The sequence below is a fragment of the Anguilla anguilla genome, chromosome 9, assembly GCF_013347855.1.
Source record: "Anguilla anguilla isolate fAngAng1 chromosome 9, fAngAng1.pri, whole genome shotgun sequence".
Taxonomy (NCBI): domain Eukaryota; kingdom Metazoa; phylum Chordata; class Actinopteri; order Anguilliformes; family Anguillidae; genus Anguilla; species Anguilla anguilla.
Window position 1 is genome coordinate 23,768,099 of NC_049209.1, and position 19,326 is coordinate 23,787,424.

A 19,326-nucleotide genomic window follows, 5' to 3' on the forward strand; every position below is an offset into this window, starting at 1 on the left:
TCAGCTTTGTGACATGGTACATTATCTATTTGAAAAAGGGGAGACTGTAGCCATAAAGCAGTGGTTCCCAACCCTGTTCCCAGAGATCTACCATCCTGTAGGTTTTAATTTCAACTGTCCTGGTTCTACCAATTAGCATTCAAATTACGTAAAATTAAGGGGCCTAATGTGTGCACCAAGAAAACACCATTACACCACCACCACCAGCCTGCACTGTTGACACAAGGCAGGATGGGTCCATAGATTCATGCTGTTTACACGTAATTCTGACTCTACCATCTGCATTTCTTTAAAATATATTTGGCAGATGCTCTTATCCAAAGCAACGTACAATAAGTGTAGCAGAAATTGAGATTTGTGAGGCCTGGAGACCTTTTTTCATATATTTTGGTGAATCATGTGCCAACTAGCGTGTGACGCATTGTGCATTCAGATGCCCTTCTAAACACCACTCTTAGCTTGAATGAGTCTGCCCATTCTCCTCTGACCTCTCTCATTAAGAAGGTGTTTTCGATCAAAGAACTTCCGCTCACTGGATGTTTTTTGTTGTTGTTGTTGTTGTTGTTGTTAATCGTACCATTCTCTGAAAATCCGAGGAGGGTTAGCCATTTCAGAGATGCTGGTACCACCACGTCTGGCAACAACAATCATACCACAGTCGCATACATTAGGTGTCTTGCCCATTTCTAATGTTTGCTTGAGCAACAATACTAAACCTGTTTACACTGTCTGCATGCTCTGTATATTAAGTTGCCGCCACATGATTCACTGTTTGAAGGAGCAGGCTATTTGCATTAACGAGCAGGTGTTCCCAGAGCCGTAGAAAGAGCCTTTCTTGGGTTCTGATGTACCTAATAAGGCGGCCACTTGTTCTTGTTTAGCCTCAAGATAGAGAAGTTTTTTTGCAAGTATCGCCAGATTTGGTCTCCACGGGTGACGATAAACATCTTTCATGGAGAAAGCAGAGCGACAAAAGGTAAGTTCAGCCTAGTTAATGCAACAATAGGTAGAGCCTTCTGCTGAAATAAAGGAAATGTAATTGTATATTAATTAATGCGATTTCTCATCAGTGCATCCACTAGTGGGAGGCTTGTTCAGCTAGCTAGGGGTTTCTGTGCTCATGATAGTTTAACCAACTAGCTAGCTAGGGACGTCAGCTAAGTAACAAGCCTGGCAACCCACGACGTTAACGTTAGCTCTGTTGGTACATAAACGTGGCAAGATGTAGCTGACGTAAACGTTCTCTCTCTCTCTCTTTTAACTAGCATAGCCATAAGGTTTACATGATACCTGTAGTTGTTAACTGCCAGTGCCACCGTTAATTGGCTATCTTTCCATGCTATCTAACGGATAACGGTATTGATCTCATGTTGATTAGCTAGCTAGAAACGTTAAGTTAGTTTTCCTACAGCTACTTTGATTCGGTGGAATACTTGACTGTCAAGCTAGGTACCTATCCATGTTACACAATTCCTAGTCTATAGTAGACTATTAGTACTAGCTAGCTGGAACTAATAATGATGGCAGCATCCTTAGCTTTTTTTTTTTTTTTTTACTGAATAGCTACATATCAGCTAGCTTGGTAATGTCAAACATAAGTAAGGCGTCGTATGAAACAAATACAATAGTGTTTGACAGCTATCGTTAACTACCTAGCGAACTGTTCTTGTTATGCCAGACCAAGCTGATCACAAACCAGCCCTACGACGAAAGCTTGGAAGTGAACGATTCAGAAGAGGTCGCCAGTGTGTACACTCCGACTCCACGAGAGACTGGTTTGCAAATATTTTTTTGTTCGTGTTATCGTAATGTATAAAGAAGTCCAACATATGTGAAATACAATCAGTGTTTCGTGTTTTTCGTACCAGTTTCGCGAAAGTCGAGAAGGCAGCTGCGGACCATGGCTAATAACAGCAGTGATGAATACGAGGAAGACAGCAAGGTTAGTCAATCAGACGAACGCACCACGTGGCGTCACTTGACGTGTATATATTTTTGCAAACAAAATCTGGAACTAGTACTGATAGAACTGTTCTTTCATTGTTAACAACAGACATTTTGATTGACAGGTCTTCTCTGCTCAACATGCTCAGATATGTGAAAGAGGGATAATATGTGACATGTCAATAAAATAATAACTTTGTCTGGTAGCCCAAGAAAAAAGAAACCCAGCCAGCTGGGCAACAGGGCATAAGTGAGAACGAGGAAGAGGAAGATGACGACGATGATGACGACGATTCTGATGAAACAGAGTCTGATGAAGATAAAGGAGAGCCAGGATCTGCGCTAGAAGGGTAAGACAACCATGCTGGATGACAAAGTTTTGCGCTCAGATAGGACGGCTTCACAATGGGTGGAGCAATATCACCAATTTGTCATAGGGCACTGTGGGGATGTCTTGATCTGTTCAAATAAGCCAGCAATTGACAACCACAATAATTCTCATGCTCTCATTGATGTTTAGAGAGAACGATGTGCACTCTTCCAGTGCATTAGGTGAAGTACCTTCAAGCCTGGAGCCTGTTGGTCCATTTGACTAACCAACATCTCATACCACTCTCCTAACTGATGATATGGCCTGTGTCAATTGAGCTGTGTTACAGCAACACACCTGTCCTCGTTGAACAGATTTTGTGATCACTTTAAACCCCACAGAAAATGTTCACACATCAGCCAAAAAGAGGCGCTTGAGCTTTTTGAATGAGGGTAGACAGAATTTTATTCAACAGATTGTGTACTGTGTGTTTAAAAGGCTCTTCCACGCACTTACAGAGCATACGACCCTGCAGACTACGACCACCTTCCTGTGACTGCAGAGATCAAAGAATTGTTTCAGTACATCACACGGTGAGTGAAGGTCTGCCACTCATCTGCAAACCACAGCTGCAGCAAAGCAGCCAAGATACAAAGATAAGTCATATGTCAAGCGATGAACATTTCACAGTACGCTTCAGTGGAAAGTAATTTCCCGTCCATGCTTTTGTTCCCTCCCACGTTAGATACACACCTCAGACTATTGAGCTAGACCACAAGCTGAAGCCATTCATCCCCGACTTCATCCCTGCAGTTGGTGACATTGACGCTTTCCTCAAGGTTAGCTACCAAGTTTTTGTAAAAAAAAAAAAAAGAAAAGAAAAGAAAAGAGAGCATGTTGTCTGCTGACCACTCTGAACTTTATAATGCAGTGTGACAGCTTTACTCTGAGTGCAGAATGCGATCCGATCTTGTGTGAACCTCAGGTTCCTCGGCCGGATGGTAAACCGGACAATCTGGGACTCCTGGCTCTGGATGAGCCCTGCACCAAGCAATCGGACCCCACGGTGCTCTCCCTCTGGCTCTCAGAGAACAGCAAGCAGCACAACGTCTCGGTAGGCCCAGCCTTACGCCCACTCCACCGCTTTGGATGGGCACTGTGCCTGCTGGGAAAGCCTTGGTCTCAACGCCCTTCCATTTTGTGCCACCCAGGAGGTGAAGGTGAAAAGCCTGGAAAACCCAGAGAAGAATCCCAAGGCGATTGAGAACTGGATCGAGAGCATCAGCGAGCTGCACCGTTCCAAACCCCCTGCCACCGTACACTACACCAGGCAAGAGCACACCATCTCAAAGCTCCACATGCTTTAACCACATACTCTCTGAGTTTAGATCACAAGTATTTTGTTTATTGGTTCTCCAGGCACTTGTCCTATCCCGACTGGTCTACTGTTACTCCAGCTCTTACAGAATGCTGCCGCTCATCTCCTCTATAATCAACCAAATACATACATGTCACATCTCCCTTCATCTCCCTCCACTGGCTACCAGTGGTGGCTTAAGTAAAGTAAATGGCACTCCTCCTGCTCTATCTGGCCCTCCAGAGGTGGATTAAGCTCCCCACTACAATGAGGAGAGCAGAGTCTCTTCCTGCTGACACAAACGCATCTGTTTAAATGGCAACTCTGCTCGCCTAATGAACAGTGAAAAATTTAAATGGCTTTACTAGCTCCAACTATGCTCCATCTATAATTATATCCTCAAACCCATTTGCTCCTTGAAGCACTATATTCACAGTCTCCCTCTTGCATCTACTATGGTACTTAACTTTGTTGTAGGTTAATGTATGTATTACTTCCAAGTAAATTATATATTAAGTATATTGGTTGTGGCCCTAATGACTTGCTATCTGCTGTTCATTGTTGAAATATTTTTGTGTGCACTCTGAATGAGAACATCTGGTAAATGCTTAAATATTATCTAATAACGTAGATCAATGAGGTAAAAGGACTCGGAAATAGGGATATTTTAACACAAGTGTGATGGTGCTGAAATGATGACATCATTTGTAAATGTAATCTTTGTTCCCAATTCAGGCCCATGCCAGACATCGACACTCTAATGCAGGAATGGCCTCCTGAGTTTGAGGAACTGTTGGGGAAAGTATGACTATCCTGAAATTATTTTTGTGTTCTGTACATACCTGTTGATTTACAGTGTATTCACAGTGAAAATCAGTCTAATTTACTATTTACCATACACATTTACCATTATTTCTTCACACATCCCTCTTCACTAGATTTCAACTGACAGCCACTTCCATCTCATTAATTTTTAAATATTCAGTTTTTCTCCCGCTTTCTTGTGGTGAAATGAGAACTGGAGCTGGAAGAATTATAGATGAATAGTGTCATGGTCTTATAAACCTAATTTCCCAAAGCCATAATCCTTTAAACAAACCTTATGAATTGCCTCTTTAGTTTTGTTTTTGTTTGTCATTTAGTAGCTTCCATTTGTTTGACGCTAGGATTTTTTGTGTTCTATTAAACATTTTGTTTACCTTTATTAAAGCAGCTTATTTAAAATATTTCCTTTATTAAATCCTGTTTTTATAGATATATTATATTAATGGTACTATGGACAAGGATGCCTTTGAAAGTCACCTGGTTTGGCAGTATCAGTTTTATTGTCAATGTGCCTGACTGGAAACTTTGCCCCTAGGTGAGCTTACCCACTGCAGACATTAACTGTGACTTGGGAGAGTACATCGATATCATCTGCGGTGAGCGTCACTGCTTTTTTAAGGATGTGGTCTTGCTATGCTGTGTGTGTGAAGTCAATGCTGATGGCAGTTTTTCTTTTTTTTGATAGGTATCTTGGACATCCCCATCTATAAGAGTCAAATTCATTCCCTCCATGTGCTGTTCACACTTTATTCTGAATTCAAAAACTCTCAGGTACTATCTGCCAAGTTCTGCTTTCCTTCTGTCTTTCAAATATTAATGCGCAGTACTGATAGTCAAAGCAAAATTACTGTGCCCATTCTAAGGTATTTTACTTCTAAGAGTACTTGCTTGAGAGTAAGCAAGGAATGCAATCTAACACTAAGGACTTGGCCACAGAGCTGGATGAAGCGCATTAAAATTTCATACATAATCATTACTGTCAGTTTTCTGTCTGTCTAGAATGGATACCAGACAAAAAAGGGAATGTTTTCCGTTCTGATATTGAGAGGGGAAAGGAATCGGGAAGTCAGAATTGGCAAGCAAGCAGTTAATAGATGATCACAAATACTGCCATCCATTAAAAGTTCCAACTCCTTTCAACTGTTGACGTACGTAAACAAATGAATAAATTATATATACTACAATACTAGAGAAAAAGGATGCAGTGTAGGAAATGTTAGTTAAGGAAAGAAAATATGCAGTTTCTCAACCTTGCCTATGACTGCAAGTAGCACACACCAGCTTCATTAAAACAAGCTAGTGGCTCATGAGTTTATAATGCTCTCATTTCCATTTCAGCACTTCAAAGCCTTGGCAGAGGGCCAGAAGTCTGACACACTGTCTGTACCACAGTCAGGTACAGGCGACCCAGAAACACTTACCTTCGACTGAAGTTGGTCCCTCTGCCCCGGCCTTCTCAACTCTCACACAGCTAGCACAACTGTGTGTCCCGTCGCCCCCTGCAACCCACAGAGCATACACGGTTCATGTATGTTACTTTGCTGTGCTGAAAACTAGATTGCAGTCCTGACACTGGGCTGAATATGACCAAATGTTATCTCCTTTTAGCTTAAAGCTGTGCGGCATCAATTGGGCCTATAGAAAACCACTCCTGGCCTGGAATTCTCTCTGGCAACCACAAGAGGGCCCCACTCCCCATAGTTTTAGCATAGCACTGATATGAGGGAGCATCAGAGAATTTACTGCACAAGTGACAAATAGAGAAGAGTTACCAGTATTCTTGTCGGTTTTTTGGACATCCTGAAGAAGGTTTATTTATATTAGCAATCACAAATATAAATACTGAGATTATATTGCATCATTCTGATTAGGTTGATTCATTAATGCTATTATTTAAACCTTCTGCTTACAGTTTGTTAGATTGTTGGGACTTTTGGTGTCATTTAAATTGTTTGCTGTATATATTGAAGAGTTTGTATTGTACTCAGATGCCTGTGTTTTTTTCCTGAGATGGCTGTTATCCTTTCCATAATTAAATGTTTTTTTATATAATGGAGTGTGACGGTGTTGATATCATTTGTTGAAGACTTAAGGGAAGTCCAATTGCCAGTCAATCTACTACAATGCCATTTCTCATGAATAGAAAGGGTTGCATGATTTATTGTCAAATACTTCACTTATTTAATGAACCTCTGCAAATGGCATAACTACATAACACTAGCAGTAGCCCAATAAAGTGAAACAGTTGGATATGTTCTTATAATGCTGTTATATACTGGAATATTGTAAATATTACCGTAGAACTAATAATATTTGCAGTATGTGCTTCAATGTAATCCCCCAAGAAAAGCCACATCATACCTCATTGAAACAGACTCACATTTTTCAAACTGGTCCTAGTCGTGACTCGTGGACGCTTGTGAGCTTGTCAACACCTTGCAAAAGAAGGGTTTGGGGCAGGCAGGGGCCCTTGGGATACAGCTGGCTGCGGTCTTGCTGGAGAGAAGGGGGGATTTAAGGAAACCTGTAATAGACAGTCAACAAGCAATACATTTTGAGGGCACTGCCGCACTCTGTGACGGAACAAATAAAGCTTAGCCATGCAAATGTGGCAAGGTTTGTACAGATTAGTGAGTGTCAATCCGCGCTAGAACCAGCACACACACGTTTTGCCTATACGTCGCAAATTACCGTAACATTCTGTGCACGTGAACGAGGCTTAATTGCTACACCTTGTGAATGCCTTCAATTAAATTAAAACACGAGTATTTGGGGAAAATGATCACCAGATACTTATTTGCGAAAAACTTGCAGTAACTACTAAACTTAAAGTAAATTAAAGTAATAAACTTTGAAAGTTAGAATAGGCTATTCTCTTCCCATAAGAATTGTAGCCAATTCCTTTTGAAGTTTATGGCAGTTAGAAAAGCGTTTTGGGCGGAAGTTAACTACCTTTGACAGCTTGCAGGTTCCATTCCCATTACACTGTTAGCCTGTTGTACCATGAGCAAGTCTACTGTATTAACGCAAATTTTGTATCAATTTTTATGCAAAAATGCAAAAAAAGACAGCCGCTAGTAATGGCTTCATTAAACACCCAGCTGTATAAATGGATGCTATGTAAAATGCAAAATAAATAAATAAATAAATGGTAAATCGCAAGTTAGAGCAATTAAGTGATGTGATTTTCAGTAAGAGTCTTCATAAGGGTGTTCTCGCCAGACCTAAACTTCAGAGAAAATTCACTCAGTTCATGAGCGCATGCCCCCCCCCCCCCATCACTTTAAACCAAAAGCGATTTCCGTAGAAGTCAGTTGTGGTTTCGGCAGACGCTGACATAATGTGGTACCAGATCGCAGATGGGTACTGGATTTAGTTGGAGTTCAGTAGCCTCTTTGTGGCTTTGTACGTTTAGAATTTTAATGTCTTCAGTTAAGCAGTGGGGATAGTTTTGGAACTGGATATCTCTAAGTGGACCACTGACCTTTCAGCAGACCCCTATGGGAAATGGCATGGGGCTTAGCCAGCTGGTGCGGAGGGACCGCTATTTCCCGATAGAGAAAGCGCTTTGGGGTCTCTCCCATCCCGTAGGCCTACTGCTACAACTGCTTCTCTGTCTCCTCTTTTCGGGAAAGACGAACACAGGTAAGTGTAGTACTAAAAACTTGGTAACTATATAGAACTATGATCAACTAGGATATATATATATTTCGACAACACCACGTTTTTGTCATCCAAGACACTTGTATAATGTCGTGTGTGTGTATAAATGCAATAGTATTGGGACGGTTGCGCAATTTTTGTTTTTGCTCTGTACTCACATTGGATTTGAAATCAAACAATAAATATTAGGTTAAAGTGCAGACTGCCAGCTTTAATGTGATGGTATTTACATCCATATCGGGTGATCTATGTCGGAATGATAGCACTTTTTATACAGTTCCTCTATTTTAGGTAATTGCGCAAGTTAATATAATCTTAAAGTTGTCATATTTAGTACAAATACAAATTTGCATTTGATGACTGTCTAAAGTTTGCAACCCATTGACATCACCAGACACTGGGTAGCTTCCCTGGTGATGCTTTGCCAGGCCTGTACTGCAGCCGTCTTCATTTCTTGTTTGTTTCTGGGGAGTTTTCTTTTGCCTTCAGTGAACACACTTCAGCAAGTGAAACACATGTTTGATCAAATTCAGGACAGGTGATTGACTTTGTCAGTCAAGAACTTTAAACTGTTTGGCCCTGAAAAACTTGGTTGGTTTAGCAGTATGTTTGGGGTCATTTTCCTGCTGTAAGGTAAAGCGCCATCCGATGAGTTTTGAGGCATTTGTTTGGATCAGATTGGATCTGATGTTTCTGTGCACCTTAGAATTCATCCTGCTGCAGCCGTACATGCCCAAGCCATAACACTGTCTCCACCATGTTTCATAGATGAGGTGTAGTATTCTCTTCATGGTAGTCTTTGTCACATCTATGCCTACGTGCTAGAGAGTGTTTTTGATCTGTTTTTTTTTTCACAATTGAAAGCATTCTTTGGACATCCATTACAGCGGTCTTCCGTGTTCTAGCAGCTTGTTTGCTATTGCTGAGCTGACCAGTGCATTTTTGCTTCCTAACAATGTATCAAAGGAAGCTATGTCTTTTTGATTTGTTTGATTTTCAGCCTCAGGATGACCTGCTTTACTGGCATTGACACTTATTTGGTTCTCGTGTTGAGAGACAACAGCAATAGACTCCAAATGCAAATTCCACACCCAGAATCAAATTCTAGCTTTAGATAGTTAGCCTTAGTTAGCTTCATTGTGCATGAACTAATGATGAAAAGACAGGGCTTCATGTACTATATGGATCACCCAATATGGATGTAAATACCCTCAAATTACAGCTGACAGCCAGAACTTTGACCTCATTCATGGTTTTATTTCAAATTCAATGTGTTGAGGGTCTTTACGTTATCCATATATGATGAACGGTGTAGGAGATAGTCGTTTTTATACATAGTTCCCCAATTTTAGGGGAAAGTTAGAGTTTAGAGGAAAAACAACTAAAACGGTCACTTAGTATATCTTTTTGGACTGCACTTCATATGTACATGTATATATAACGACCCTACCAAAACATGTTGCAGTGAATATAATTTCTAAAATATTTTAATTGAATGTTGAAAGTAGTGTCTTAGGTATCAGCATAGAAGAATATGGTTCTTGAGACTAAGACCAAATGAATTGCCAGGTTTTAGGATGTGTATAGACCAATCTCTTGCCTAACCTTGGCCTACCAGCAGGTATTTTCTGAAACTTCAAGTCAATATTATTGAAGGACAAAGCTACATTTTGTGTGTATTAAAATTTTTCCTGCTAAATAAAAATGAACATTTTCCCCCTCATGCTTTCAGTTTAATTGTCTTTATCAAATACTTTTTAAAGTCTGTTTACTCTCTCTTTCCTTCAGCCTGCAGTACAGCCGTGCAAGAGGCATGTTTTTCTCCAAAGTTGTGCAGGCATGTGGTGCTTTGCGTGGACTATCCTCCTATAGATGAAGCTAACCCAGTGACTGAGGTGGAGTGGAAGAATTGTGGAAAGTCGAGTCTTATTGTGAAACATACACAAAACAAGTCTGAGATTTTTGGGCAATATAAACAAAGGACTCGATATTATCATGAAAATAACACATTGATTTTGGAAAACAGTTCAGAAGAGGATGAAGGTATTTATGAAGTAACCCTGCTTTTCCAGAATAGTTCAGTGTGGACCAAGACATTACATCTGTCTTTAATAAGTAAGTACAGAAGCTTTTGTTCTTAAGCACAGGAATTCAGTTAATTTAAATAATTCAGAATTAACGAAATAATCAATATTTTGTAATGAAGTCCATGGTGAAAATGGCTAATATGGGATTCTAGTTGATCCACAGAAGTGACGTTTTTTAAATGCTCCAACAGCAGCTTTCTTTGCTTAGAGATATTGTTTTCCGTAGTGCCTCCACCTCATCCCATTATCAAAGTGGACATGAACGACTCCCACGTGACACTGGAGTTGAGGTGTGAAGTGGAGAATGGAACCAATCTGTCCTATCACTGGCTGAAAAGTGGCCAGCTCCTCCCTCAAGATGAGAGGCATTTCCTGGTAGAGAGGAACTCCACCCTGCAGGTCAACAACCTGACCAGGGCTGACTGCGTGAACTACACCTGTGTGGCAGCCAATAGCCTGGGCAGCAGCGAGGGACACATTCAGCTCAATGGTAAGATGTGTGGGGCTGGCATTGCAACAATCCAAGACGCAGGTAGCATGTTGTGTATACAGCTAATAAGGGAGGTTGTGATGGTCTGCCCTTGTGCTAGTATTTAAAAATTGCAATTTGTGTTGTAAGCTGCAACATAACTAACTTGTTATTTACAGTCGTAATGAAGAAAAATCACACTCTTTTCTCAGAGTGACTGGCACGTTTTAGGGTCACTGAAAAACATGCGCCAAGAGAAAGACAAAGCAGATTACTGATATACCTGAAGGTCCAATGGTGGAACAAACTTCCCATGGTAGTCAGAATAGCAGAAATGTTGTCCATCTTCAGACGCAGACTGAAGACCCACCTATTCAAAGTGCATCTTGATTTTTCTCCAGACACCACACCAGAACACTCCTACCTTTTCTCCTAGTTCAAGTTACAATATTTTTTTCTTATATCAACTGTGACGTGCCATTCAAGCTGAAGGGAGCCAGATTACAGATTTTGGTTTTTCAGAATATAAATATATGCTTTCAAACATTAGCTGGCTTACTTGTGACCTGCATAATCGGATGAGGTAATCTTTCAGTTAATTGCATTTTATATTTCCTGTAAAATGAGTGCCATAATTTTGTGGCACGTGCTTCGGGTGCTCACATATTCTGTGCCCCCTCAGTTATTTTAGCTGCCTAGGGCTTCTTCTGGATGTGATCTGTTTGTATTTCAGATTTTTCTTTTGGTCCTTGCTTAACATGGTAAATTTGCTTCAGTGCTCTAGTGACAATACATATATACTCACTGCTTTGGCTCTGTTTCTAACCTGATCTGGCACCATTACTGATAAATTGGTCGAAAACACTCATGTTCTCCTTTATTGTAAGTTGCTCTGGACAAGAGGATCTGCTCAGTGAATATAATGCACTTGCTCACTGGGTTGTTATTTCTCCAGGATAAAGACCGGCTGCCGTTGACACATTGTTCGATGTGTACTTTCAGGAAGTGTTAACGAGATGTGCTCAGTGAGAGCTGCCCCTGCCCTGAAATTGAACAGCATTCTGTCCATCGCCACTGCGGCCTTCTGTGCCTTTGGCATGTGTGTCGTGATCCTCTGTTTCAGACGACGTCAGGGTAGGAGAACACTGTACTCTTAATGAATCAAAAAATTACATTTGCTTTTCTTTAGTAATATATGTAATCATGTTCTTGTGTGTTTGCAAGGCAGAAATACGGCAGTGGCTAAAAGGTAAGCATTCGGTCTTTCTCATAATCTTTGTTCTTCATACTAACGTACTTCAGCGCAGAGTTTTCAACAAAATGGTTTCCTTCCTTTGAGCAGGCCACAACAGCCACGAGCAGCCAGCCAACCGCAGGCGAGGTAAATTGGCACATTTTCGGTGTTGTTAAAATCCGATTTATCTTCTCTTTATTAAGACTGATTTTCTTTAATACTTGTGCATCTGTGCCTCTTCCATAGGTCGGCGAAGAATAACAAACGAGGCCGAAGCGACAGGTGAACAAAGATGATCCTTTGCAACCTGTGGGGAAAAAAAGAGTTAAAAGTGCAGTTAAATTAATTTGGCCCCCACCCTGTTTCTAAAGCTGAACTGACCCTGTTTTTCTTTCTCAGAGTTTCACGTGTATGATGAAATTGGTGAAGAACAGGTAACCTGCTATGTGAGCCTTTGTTTGTACAACTGCATGTCAGCCTTACAGCCACCATCACTAAAAATGGGTCTGCAGGGCATCATGGGTTGGTGCACCATCAGTGACCATTGGCTTCTCTGGTTGCCTTTAGATATCGCCTGCAGCCCAGGAGGTAGTGCAGCTGACGTGTGTCTACACAGACTTCATACCAACCTGCTCCGATGCAGGATCTAGACAGAGGCCAGTGGAGATTGAAGATTTTGGCTATTCCACAATCACCTCAGTGGAGCCGTAGTCACCCCATTGGACTGTGGCCATGTTTGAGCTGCTTGGAGCTGCCTCCAGTAGGAGAAATGGAAGCAATCTGATGTTTTGACATTAAGGAAATAAATAAGATACCTGTGAGGTGTTTGCTTGATATACACCAAGAACAGTCTAAATTCACGCTGAGTTTATGAAAAATACCAGGTGTGAAACAGAAATATTTTAATAACAAAGAATTAGCCATTTAATGTAGATAAGTTTCTCAATTTGAGTCTTTGTGTTGGTATATTGTATCTTGCTGATTGTGTTTTGAGCCTGGATCGGCCGCTGGTCAGTTTTGCTGGCTGCATGTTATAACAATAAATGCATGACGGCTGCTGGGTGGTTGGCTCATCCTGTATCGAACGTGGACTGTGCCAGGGCCAGCTGTGACCGGCAGCCTCTCCCCGCCCTGACTTGCAATCAGGTCAAGCACGTGCATTCCCCAGGGATGGGAGGGTTCAGTGTCATCGCGCGTTGGTGATCCCCACTTGTCAATCGGGTGCCCACACATTCCTGTTGACTTACAGATGAAGAGCCTGCCTCCCACTCATGTCTGTGCGAACCCGACTCGCGATGAGAAGGGGCGGCTGGCTTCACATGCTGTGGAGGCGAGCACATGTTTGTGTGCGCCTTCCCAAATCCACACAGGGCTTTGGGATGCGCATTGTAGCATGAGCATGATTGGACATTCCACACTGGGGAGAAGTGGGGGGGGGGGGGGCAAGCAGGTCAAATATGCACGGCAAGTTACAGCCTGTAGCATTTTTACATATACAATTTACGTTATGTGAAAAAAAAAACTAATTACATTTGAATTAGTTCTTTATGCAAGACTTAATTAGTGTTTTTTGCACACAGGAAATCCTGAGAGACAAAATGAAATTCACACATGCAAATGCATGAAGCATTCAGCACATTGAAACTCCAATACATGGATGCTGAAATAATAAATAATGACACAAAGCGTAAGGGTCACTGCCCCTTGTATGTGCAGGTTCAGAGATGCTTGTGTATATGTATGACACCATTGTACAAGGCTTCCTCAATGATACCAAAGGTGTAAAAACCACTATGGGCTAGGAGAGCAAGACTGCGAAAAATGACTTTCTCTTGCTCTGTGGTCCAGGTGCTAGAATGTTAAAGTCAAAAGGAACCGCACCATGATGTGGACTTGTATTGTGAAACTGTATTTGGTAAAGATGACTGATCCTGAATTTAATTTCAGAGAAGGCTACGATGGTTGTACACAGTAGAATGGCAACATACACACACAACAAAAAATGCTGCATATTCATACCTTTTAAAACATTTTAAATTAAATAACAGTGGAATTCACATGAGAGCATCAGGAAAAACAGCAGCTGTCACAACATATTTTCTTACACTTCATTCACTTGACCCACTTCAATAATAGTAATATAAGATTAAAATACAAATATTATGCATGCTGCGTTCTCACGCTAGACTGATAAGATTAGCAGCTGGCATAGGCCTCCATACAGGGTTTTCTCGGTTGAGTTCACATGATCCACAACCACAATTACAGAAAACCATGTGCTTTTCAATGACTTCCTATGTTCTTCCCTGTTGGTACTCTCATACATGCATTGTAGCAGGGATAGAAAATTAATTAAAAAAACTTAAATTGCATCTTCAGTGACTAAATGATTAAGATTTTTATACACAAACTTGATTCAAAGTACTGCTTAACCCTCCTGTTCTGTTCATTTTTTAGGTACAGCAAAAATGTTCCCGGGTCAATCCCCATACAGGGGGGGTTTGCAAATACATGAAATGAACCATTTTCATTTAAAATGTTGATTACACTAATTAAGGCCAGTAGAAGAAGTTTCATACTGAAAAAATAATTTTAAGTATTTTTCCTAGATTTTCAAACTTTAAAAAGGGTCAATTTGACCCGCAACATAACAGGAGGGTTAAGTTAGCAGCTTAAATTAAAAGACAAATCAGTCAAACCAACATATTGGCAGTATTCAAGCTGCAAGAAACCATTTTATTTATCATAGCAAATACAACCATTATCTAGAGGTAATTCGTCCTGGTCCCTTCCATTTTTACTCAGCAGTTCACCAGGACCAGGGCCGCAAACACCTGACTTAGAGGTTTTACCAGAATTCAGTGTTAAAATACACTGGGATGGCAGCCATGAATTACTACCCAACAAGCAATGACCTATTACTGACTGGTCCTGCTGTTGGCGGACTGCTGTAGTGCTCATTTGAAAAGTGCTGGTGGACTGACAGTGGTTAGCGCAGCAGTTTAGCTCCTGCACATAACCTTCACGCCCACTCACCCGCCACTGCACTTCCAGGAAATGAGGTCATTGAAGCCAGCTTACCCGTTTCCATCCAGCAGCGCTACGAGTCCAGTCACCCAAGTCAGTGGAATTTTGGGGGGGTGTGTGTGGGGGGGAGGTGTTTGTTACATCAGTTCCTCCTTGGCAACGTGCTGCCAGAGGGATGTCTGTGCCTCCGGGTTGCAGTGAGAAGGAAAGGTGCTGACAGATTGGTTCTGACATGAGCAGAGCCTAATTGCAGGCACTCTCAGGATTTTTTTCCCAGTGTTCAGCCCTCTGTGCTGCCCGAGGACCTGGGCTGCCCATCACAGATCTGCTCGAGTGCTGCTGTTATTGCCCTACATGTGAAAACAAGAGTGATTTCACCCTCACATACAACTGAGGACTTTCCTGTTTTTCATATGAGTGGGGCTATAGTGGTCTGTTACATCACATACCAGCAAACACATGCATGCACATCCTGTCTGACGATTATACTATTTTCCATTCCATTTCCATTTTCCATTTCTCTTCACCAACACTATGCATTGCGTGCTGTGGTTATACTTTAAATATACCAACATGTGCTGTTCATTTGCTTTGCAGAAATCCATAGCCAGTAAGTTACAAAGTTGACAATTATTCATATTTTTCATTTTTACAGCTGGAGATCTGCAGCAGAAATCTGAGTTAAGAGCCCTAATCATTACCACAACCCAGAGAGAAAGTCAAGCTTCCTCTTTGCTGTGCAATGCAATTTTTTAAAAACCTATAATACTATTGTGAAATTATTCTTAATCTTTATAACTCCTGCTGAAAATGGCAGAAAACTTACAGAAAATGCCAGCCAACTTGTATTATGTCGGCAATTCACATTTTATTGTTAAAAGGTAATTTTGTTTTGTAATATACAATTACAACGTAAATCTCAAGCCGCCATAATCTTCCATAATTGAGCTATAATATTTTGTTGCTGACAAAAACATCTCAGAGATGAAAGGTTATGGTAGTCCGAACATTACACTGCATTACTGGAATGAAACTCCACTGCAAAAACAATGTAACATAGTGTTCCCCACAAGCAAGCCCTCGCCATCCAATAAGACTTACAATTGCGCAGTTCATTACTGGCTAATTAAACTGTAGGAACAGAAGCCATTTATTTGCTTTCATTTTACATCGAGGTGGTTTTCTCTTTCAGAAAGATACTGAGAAACTGTTACTATGGCAGCAGTGGAACCAGGGATTAAATGTTTTTTCTGAGAGGTTAGAGAGGGTGCTTTTGTGAAGTGAAGCGAAAAATTCCACGGGTACAGTAAGTTTTCAGATTCTTGGATAGATTCATGTCATAAGTTTATCTGTGTGACTGCTAATATGCCATACTGCGGATGGACGTGCAGCTGTCAGCACAGCTCCAGTTCAACCTAGGGCAGCCGTCACCCCCGCACCTGCTTCCTGAATAGAGGTCAGAGTAACTGCATGTGCGCTCACCCACCCAAACTCTCAAACTCTCACAAAGTGCAGATGCACTGGTTGTTCTTGGTTTTACCCATTCAAGTTACTGATCTTTGTGTGAATATCAATTAGACTGGATTATTATGGGCAAATCATTATTGATGTGGTAATCTTTTTTTGCAAATGGAGACATGCACAATTTAATTGGAATTTAATTAATGAAATGTTAATGGCTTGTTAATGTGAATATTGCTGTATGAATTACCACACGATCTCAGGCCTCTTTTGGCTATTTTGACTACTTGAAGAGCTTTTTCTTGAGATATGAGACATGTATGTATTTATAATGTACAACTATACAATATAACTGCAGGGTCTGAGCTGGCTGGGTATTCCTTACCTTATTTGGCAATAGCGGCTCCTCTCTCGGAGGCCCCTGTGGCCTGCCATCAGCAGCCCTGTAGCATGTGCAGCCCTCTGGTCCAATGGCTGTGTGCTCAGCTGGTGGACTGCAGAGTCAGAGCATGCGGTGGTTGACTGCATGGATTTCAGAGGACTGGTGTGCTGGTGTGCACTCTGTCATACTGATAGGCGCAGTCATGCAACAAATTACAGCAACTGAACATTTCAAAATCGAGGAATAAAGAACATAGTTTTGCTTTCAAACTGTTGGGGACTCTTGTGCCTATGAAATAGACCCAAATGACAAGATTTTCCACATAGACTTTGTGTACGTGTGTGTGCTTCAAATCCCATTTCCATGAACTAATAATATGGGGAGTCATGCTTGTACATGAGATTATGTGAGTTATGTTTTCTGGAAAATTGAATTTTATATTTTTGATTTGAAACATGATTGAGGGCAGGCCATGCTGTACTTGAACCCTTTTCCCAAATACACAGTGAAAGGATTTTCATCTGGAAACCAATTTCTTTTGTTGACTGAAGTGACAACTGATTTCCGTGATTCATAATTTTCCATCAAAGAATAGCCATTTCATTTTCTATTGTGCTGGTCATAACTAGTTATACTTGATTGAAATTGGAAACAGCTGTATTGGCTCTCTAACTGACCTGAGGAAGTGGAAATTGAATGGAAATGAAGATTTGCATTTTGTCGCTGATTTGCCTCCAGCAACTTTTCAGAATGCACTATTTTGAGCCTTTTCCCAGGTTATACAACACACCTGACAGGTGGCCTGTGCTGTGGAGACCCCTTCTCACACACTAGATGACCAGGTGAGAAGGGGCATACGGCTCCGCAGCCCTGTAACAGGAGCTCAGTCTGGAGGCAAGATCGTGATGTGGAGCTGTGAGGATGCCATGAGCAGATTTGCAGATGACTTCATGATGGAGGCTGTGATTTGTTACTATTCACAAGGTGTGTTTGTGTGTGTGTGTGTGGGGAGGGGGGGGATTGCTGGGTGACTCATCCTGCTAACATCCTGTCAAGAGTCTATGCCAGTTTGACTGCTGGTTGTGGCCGAACAGGACAATGCATAATTGGCCATAGTGTCACTCGTGGAGGAGGGGGGGCTCAGCCAGTAGGACAAACCACTCAGTACTTTAGACATGTACAAGAGACCCTCATTAATTTGTATTAATTTTGACCTCTAATGGTGAAAAACAAACATTACACACATTTGCTGTGTACAGACACCGACAGACAGACAGACAGACAGACAGACAGGAATACATAAAAACAGAACCAACAGAAATACAATAAGCTTGACAGCTGGTCTGAAAGCCATTATGTTGCCACTAATCCACTGACAAACTGCTAAGCAGATGCCTTGCTTATAAAAGCTGTATATAAAGGCCTAAGAAAGGCAGCAGGGCTGTGCCCAGGCATCCTGGCCCACTATTTAAGCAACATTGACTGTGCATGTTATCCTCCTCCTGCAGCCCTCCCACAGTCAAATAAACACAACTGTGTTTGAAAAGCAATTATCTAGCATTCTGCAGGGAGGGAAATTATGACTGCGCTAGTGCCCATTGAGCCAATCCCAGCAAAGCACTGCATGACAAAGAAAACCAAATAATAAAACAGCAACTCTTTACCACAACAGGTTTAGCTCAGTGTCTCCATCATTTGTTATCTTGTAGTGTTTAAAAGTACACACACACATACGCACACACACACACGTGGCTGCACACACCACAGTGCTTGATAATAGGGACACAAAAATACAATTTAAAAGAGAAAATATGAGCTAATCAGTATTTTTTCGGTTAAAACAAGTACTCATACTGAAGTCCACAACAAAGTTACTAACTGAACAAAAAGCCTACGTTCCTGACTGGTGATCACAATCTCCAGATCTGAAATAGTAAAACAGAGCACCTGTGGCTTGAACTCAAGAAAGCAGGCAATAAAAACGAAACTCTTTGCACGTGGAGGAGAAAATTTCCCAAAAGGAATGCTCAAAGAAATCTTAAGCCACAACCACATCAAAAACAAATAAAAAGCCTACACGAACACAGCAGAGCAAGAAGGGAATATATAAACTAACTAATACAGGAGGATATGCAAAAAGCTTTCAACGTAGGTTTCAATCGGCAGAATTGTCACTGTTTTACAATAACTTCTCTGGTCAATCAGGAGCACACACATTCTGCTTGTCCCTCTGTTCCAGACGCACCACTGAAGAAAAACAATACTTTCTGAAAGCTTAAGCAATACGTACCCACCTCCAACACAGCACTTTCCAGGAGCAGAAAACAGAGACGGGAAGACAGGACATTCGATGGCAGCTCTGCTCAGTCTGTTTTAGGGTATCTGTCATAGTTCATTACAATTACACATATCACATTAAGACCGGCACAGGCATGTCATTAAATGCCATCAATTATGTTGCCTGCTGGTGAGTTATTCATAAAAAAAGAACCCTATACACCACCTCAGGGGAGGCATCTACAAATTATATAAAATTAAAAAAGCTTTTGAGCCGTGATATACCACCC

At 41.3% G+C, this 19,326-nt stretch overlaps 3 protein-coding genes across 9 annotated transcripts in view; 2 read left to right on the forward strand and 1 right to left on the reverse strand.

Moving 5' to 3' along the window:
- LOC118235187 (disks large homolog 2-like) overlaps nucleotides 1-7,407 on the reverse strand; it is a 31,237-nt gene extending 23,830 nt beyond the window's left edge. The window contains exons 1-3 of one of the 3 annotated variants that reach the window (XM_035432311.1): nucleotides 7,389-7,407; nucleotides 6,817-6,960; nucleotides 5,858-5,935 (exon numbers count right to left, since the gene is read on the reverse strand). The gene's annotated coding sequence lies outside the window, so the exon portion shown is untranslated. Of the gene's footprint in view, nucleotides 1-5,857; nucleotides 5,936-6,797; nucleotides 7,064-7,388 lie in introns of those variants that run through there. The other 2 variants (XM_035432310.1, XM_035432312.1) reach the window with 2 other exon arrangements.
- Nucleotides 755-6,493, forward strand: LOC118235182 (intraflagellar transport protein 46 homolog). 3 transcript variants are annotated; one of them, XM_035432299.1, is made up of 12 exons: nucleotides 755-976; nucleotides 1,679-1,775; nucleotides 1,869-1,942; nucleotides 2,158-2,294; nucleotides 2,773-2,847; nucleotides 3,000-3,093; nucleotides 3,240-3,368; nucleotides 3,466-3,584; nucleotides 4,347-4,413; nucleotides 4,972-5,032; nucleotides 5,122-5,207; nucleotides 5,775-6,493. In XM_035432299.1, exons 1-12 carry the CDS (start codon nucleotides 953-955, stop codon nucleotides 5,865-5,867), a joined length of 1,056 nt encoding a protein of 351 aa, XP_035288190.1. In that variant the 5' UTR covers nucleotides 755-952; the 3' UTR covers nucleotides 5,868-6,493. The 3 variants fall into 3 exon arrangements, with proteins under 3 accessions (XP_035288190.1, XP_035288189.1, XP_035288191.1); XM_035432298.1 differs by having other exon boundaries at nucleotides 761-976; nucleotides 2,152-2,294; XM_035432300.1 differs by lacking the exon at nucleotides 755-976 and adding an exon at nucleotides 1,236-1,449 and having other exon boundaries at nucleotides 2,152-2,294.
- A 271-nt stretch (nucleotides 7,408-7,678) lies between the features above and the next one.
- LOC118235180 (hepatocyte cell adhesion molecule-like) lies at nucleotides 7,679-12,946 on the forward strand. 3 transcript variants are annotated; one of them, XM_035432294.1, is made up of 9 exons: nucleotides 7,679-8,081; nucleotides 9,888-10,214; nucleotides 10,413-10,676; nucleotides 11,658-11,789; nucleotides 11,884-11,904; nucleotides 11,998-12,036; nucleotides 12,136-12,171; nucleotides 12,289-12,335; nucleotides 12,457-12,946. In XM_035432294.1, exons 1-9 carry the CDS (start codon nucleotides 7,937-7,939, stop codon nucleotides 12,598-12,600), a joined length of 1,155 nt encoding a protein of 384 aa, XP_035288185.1. In that variant the 5' UTR covers nucleotides 7,679-7,936; the 3' UTR covers nucleotides 12,601-12,946. The 3 variants fall into 3 exon arrangements, with proteins under 3 accessions (XP_035288185.1, XP_035288187.1, XP_035288186.1); XM_035432296.1 differs by having other exon boundaries at nucleotides 7,680-8,081; nucleotides 11,880-11,904; nucleotides 12,457-12,555; XM_035432295.1 differs by having other exon boundaries at nucleotides 7,683-8,081; nucleotides 12,289-12,323.
- Nucleotides 12,947-19,326: the final 6,380 nt, after the last annotated feature.

Excerpts from the sequence above, each read along its gene's own strand:
- LOC118235182 (XM_035432298.1), top strand. The coding sequence starts at position 953 with ATGGAGAAAGCAGAGCGACAAAAG. Across the intron at positions 3,369-3,465 it reads GCAAGCAGCACAACGTCTCG|GAGGTGAAGGTGAAAAGCCT; the intron begins GTAGGCCCAGCC and ends TGTGCCACCCAG. Across the intron at positions 3,585-4,346 it reads GCCACCGTACACTACACCAG|GCCCATGCCAGACATCGACA; the intron begins GCAAGAGCACAC and ends TTCCCAATTCAG.
- LOC118235180 (XM_035432294.1), top strand. The coding sequence starts at position 7,937 with ATGGGAAATGGCATGGGGCTTAGCCAGCTGGTGCGGAGGGACCGCTAT. Across the intron at positions 8,082-9,887 it reads TTCGGGAAAGACGAACACAG|CCTGCAGTACAGCCGTGCAA; the intron begins GTAAGTGTAGTA and ends TCTTTCCTTCAG. Across the intron at positions 11,905-11,997 it reads AATACGGCAGTGGCTAAAAG|GCCACAACAGCCACGAGCAG; the intron begins GTAAGCATTCGG and ends TCCTTTGAGCAG.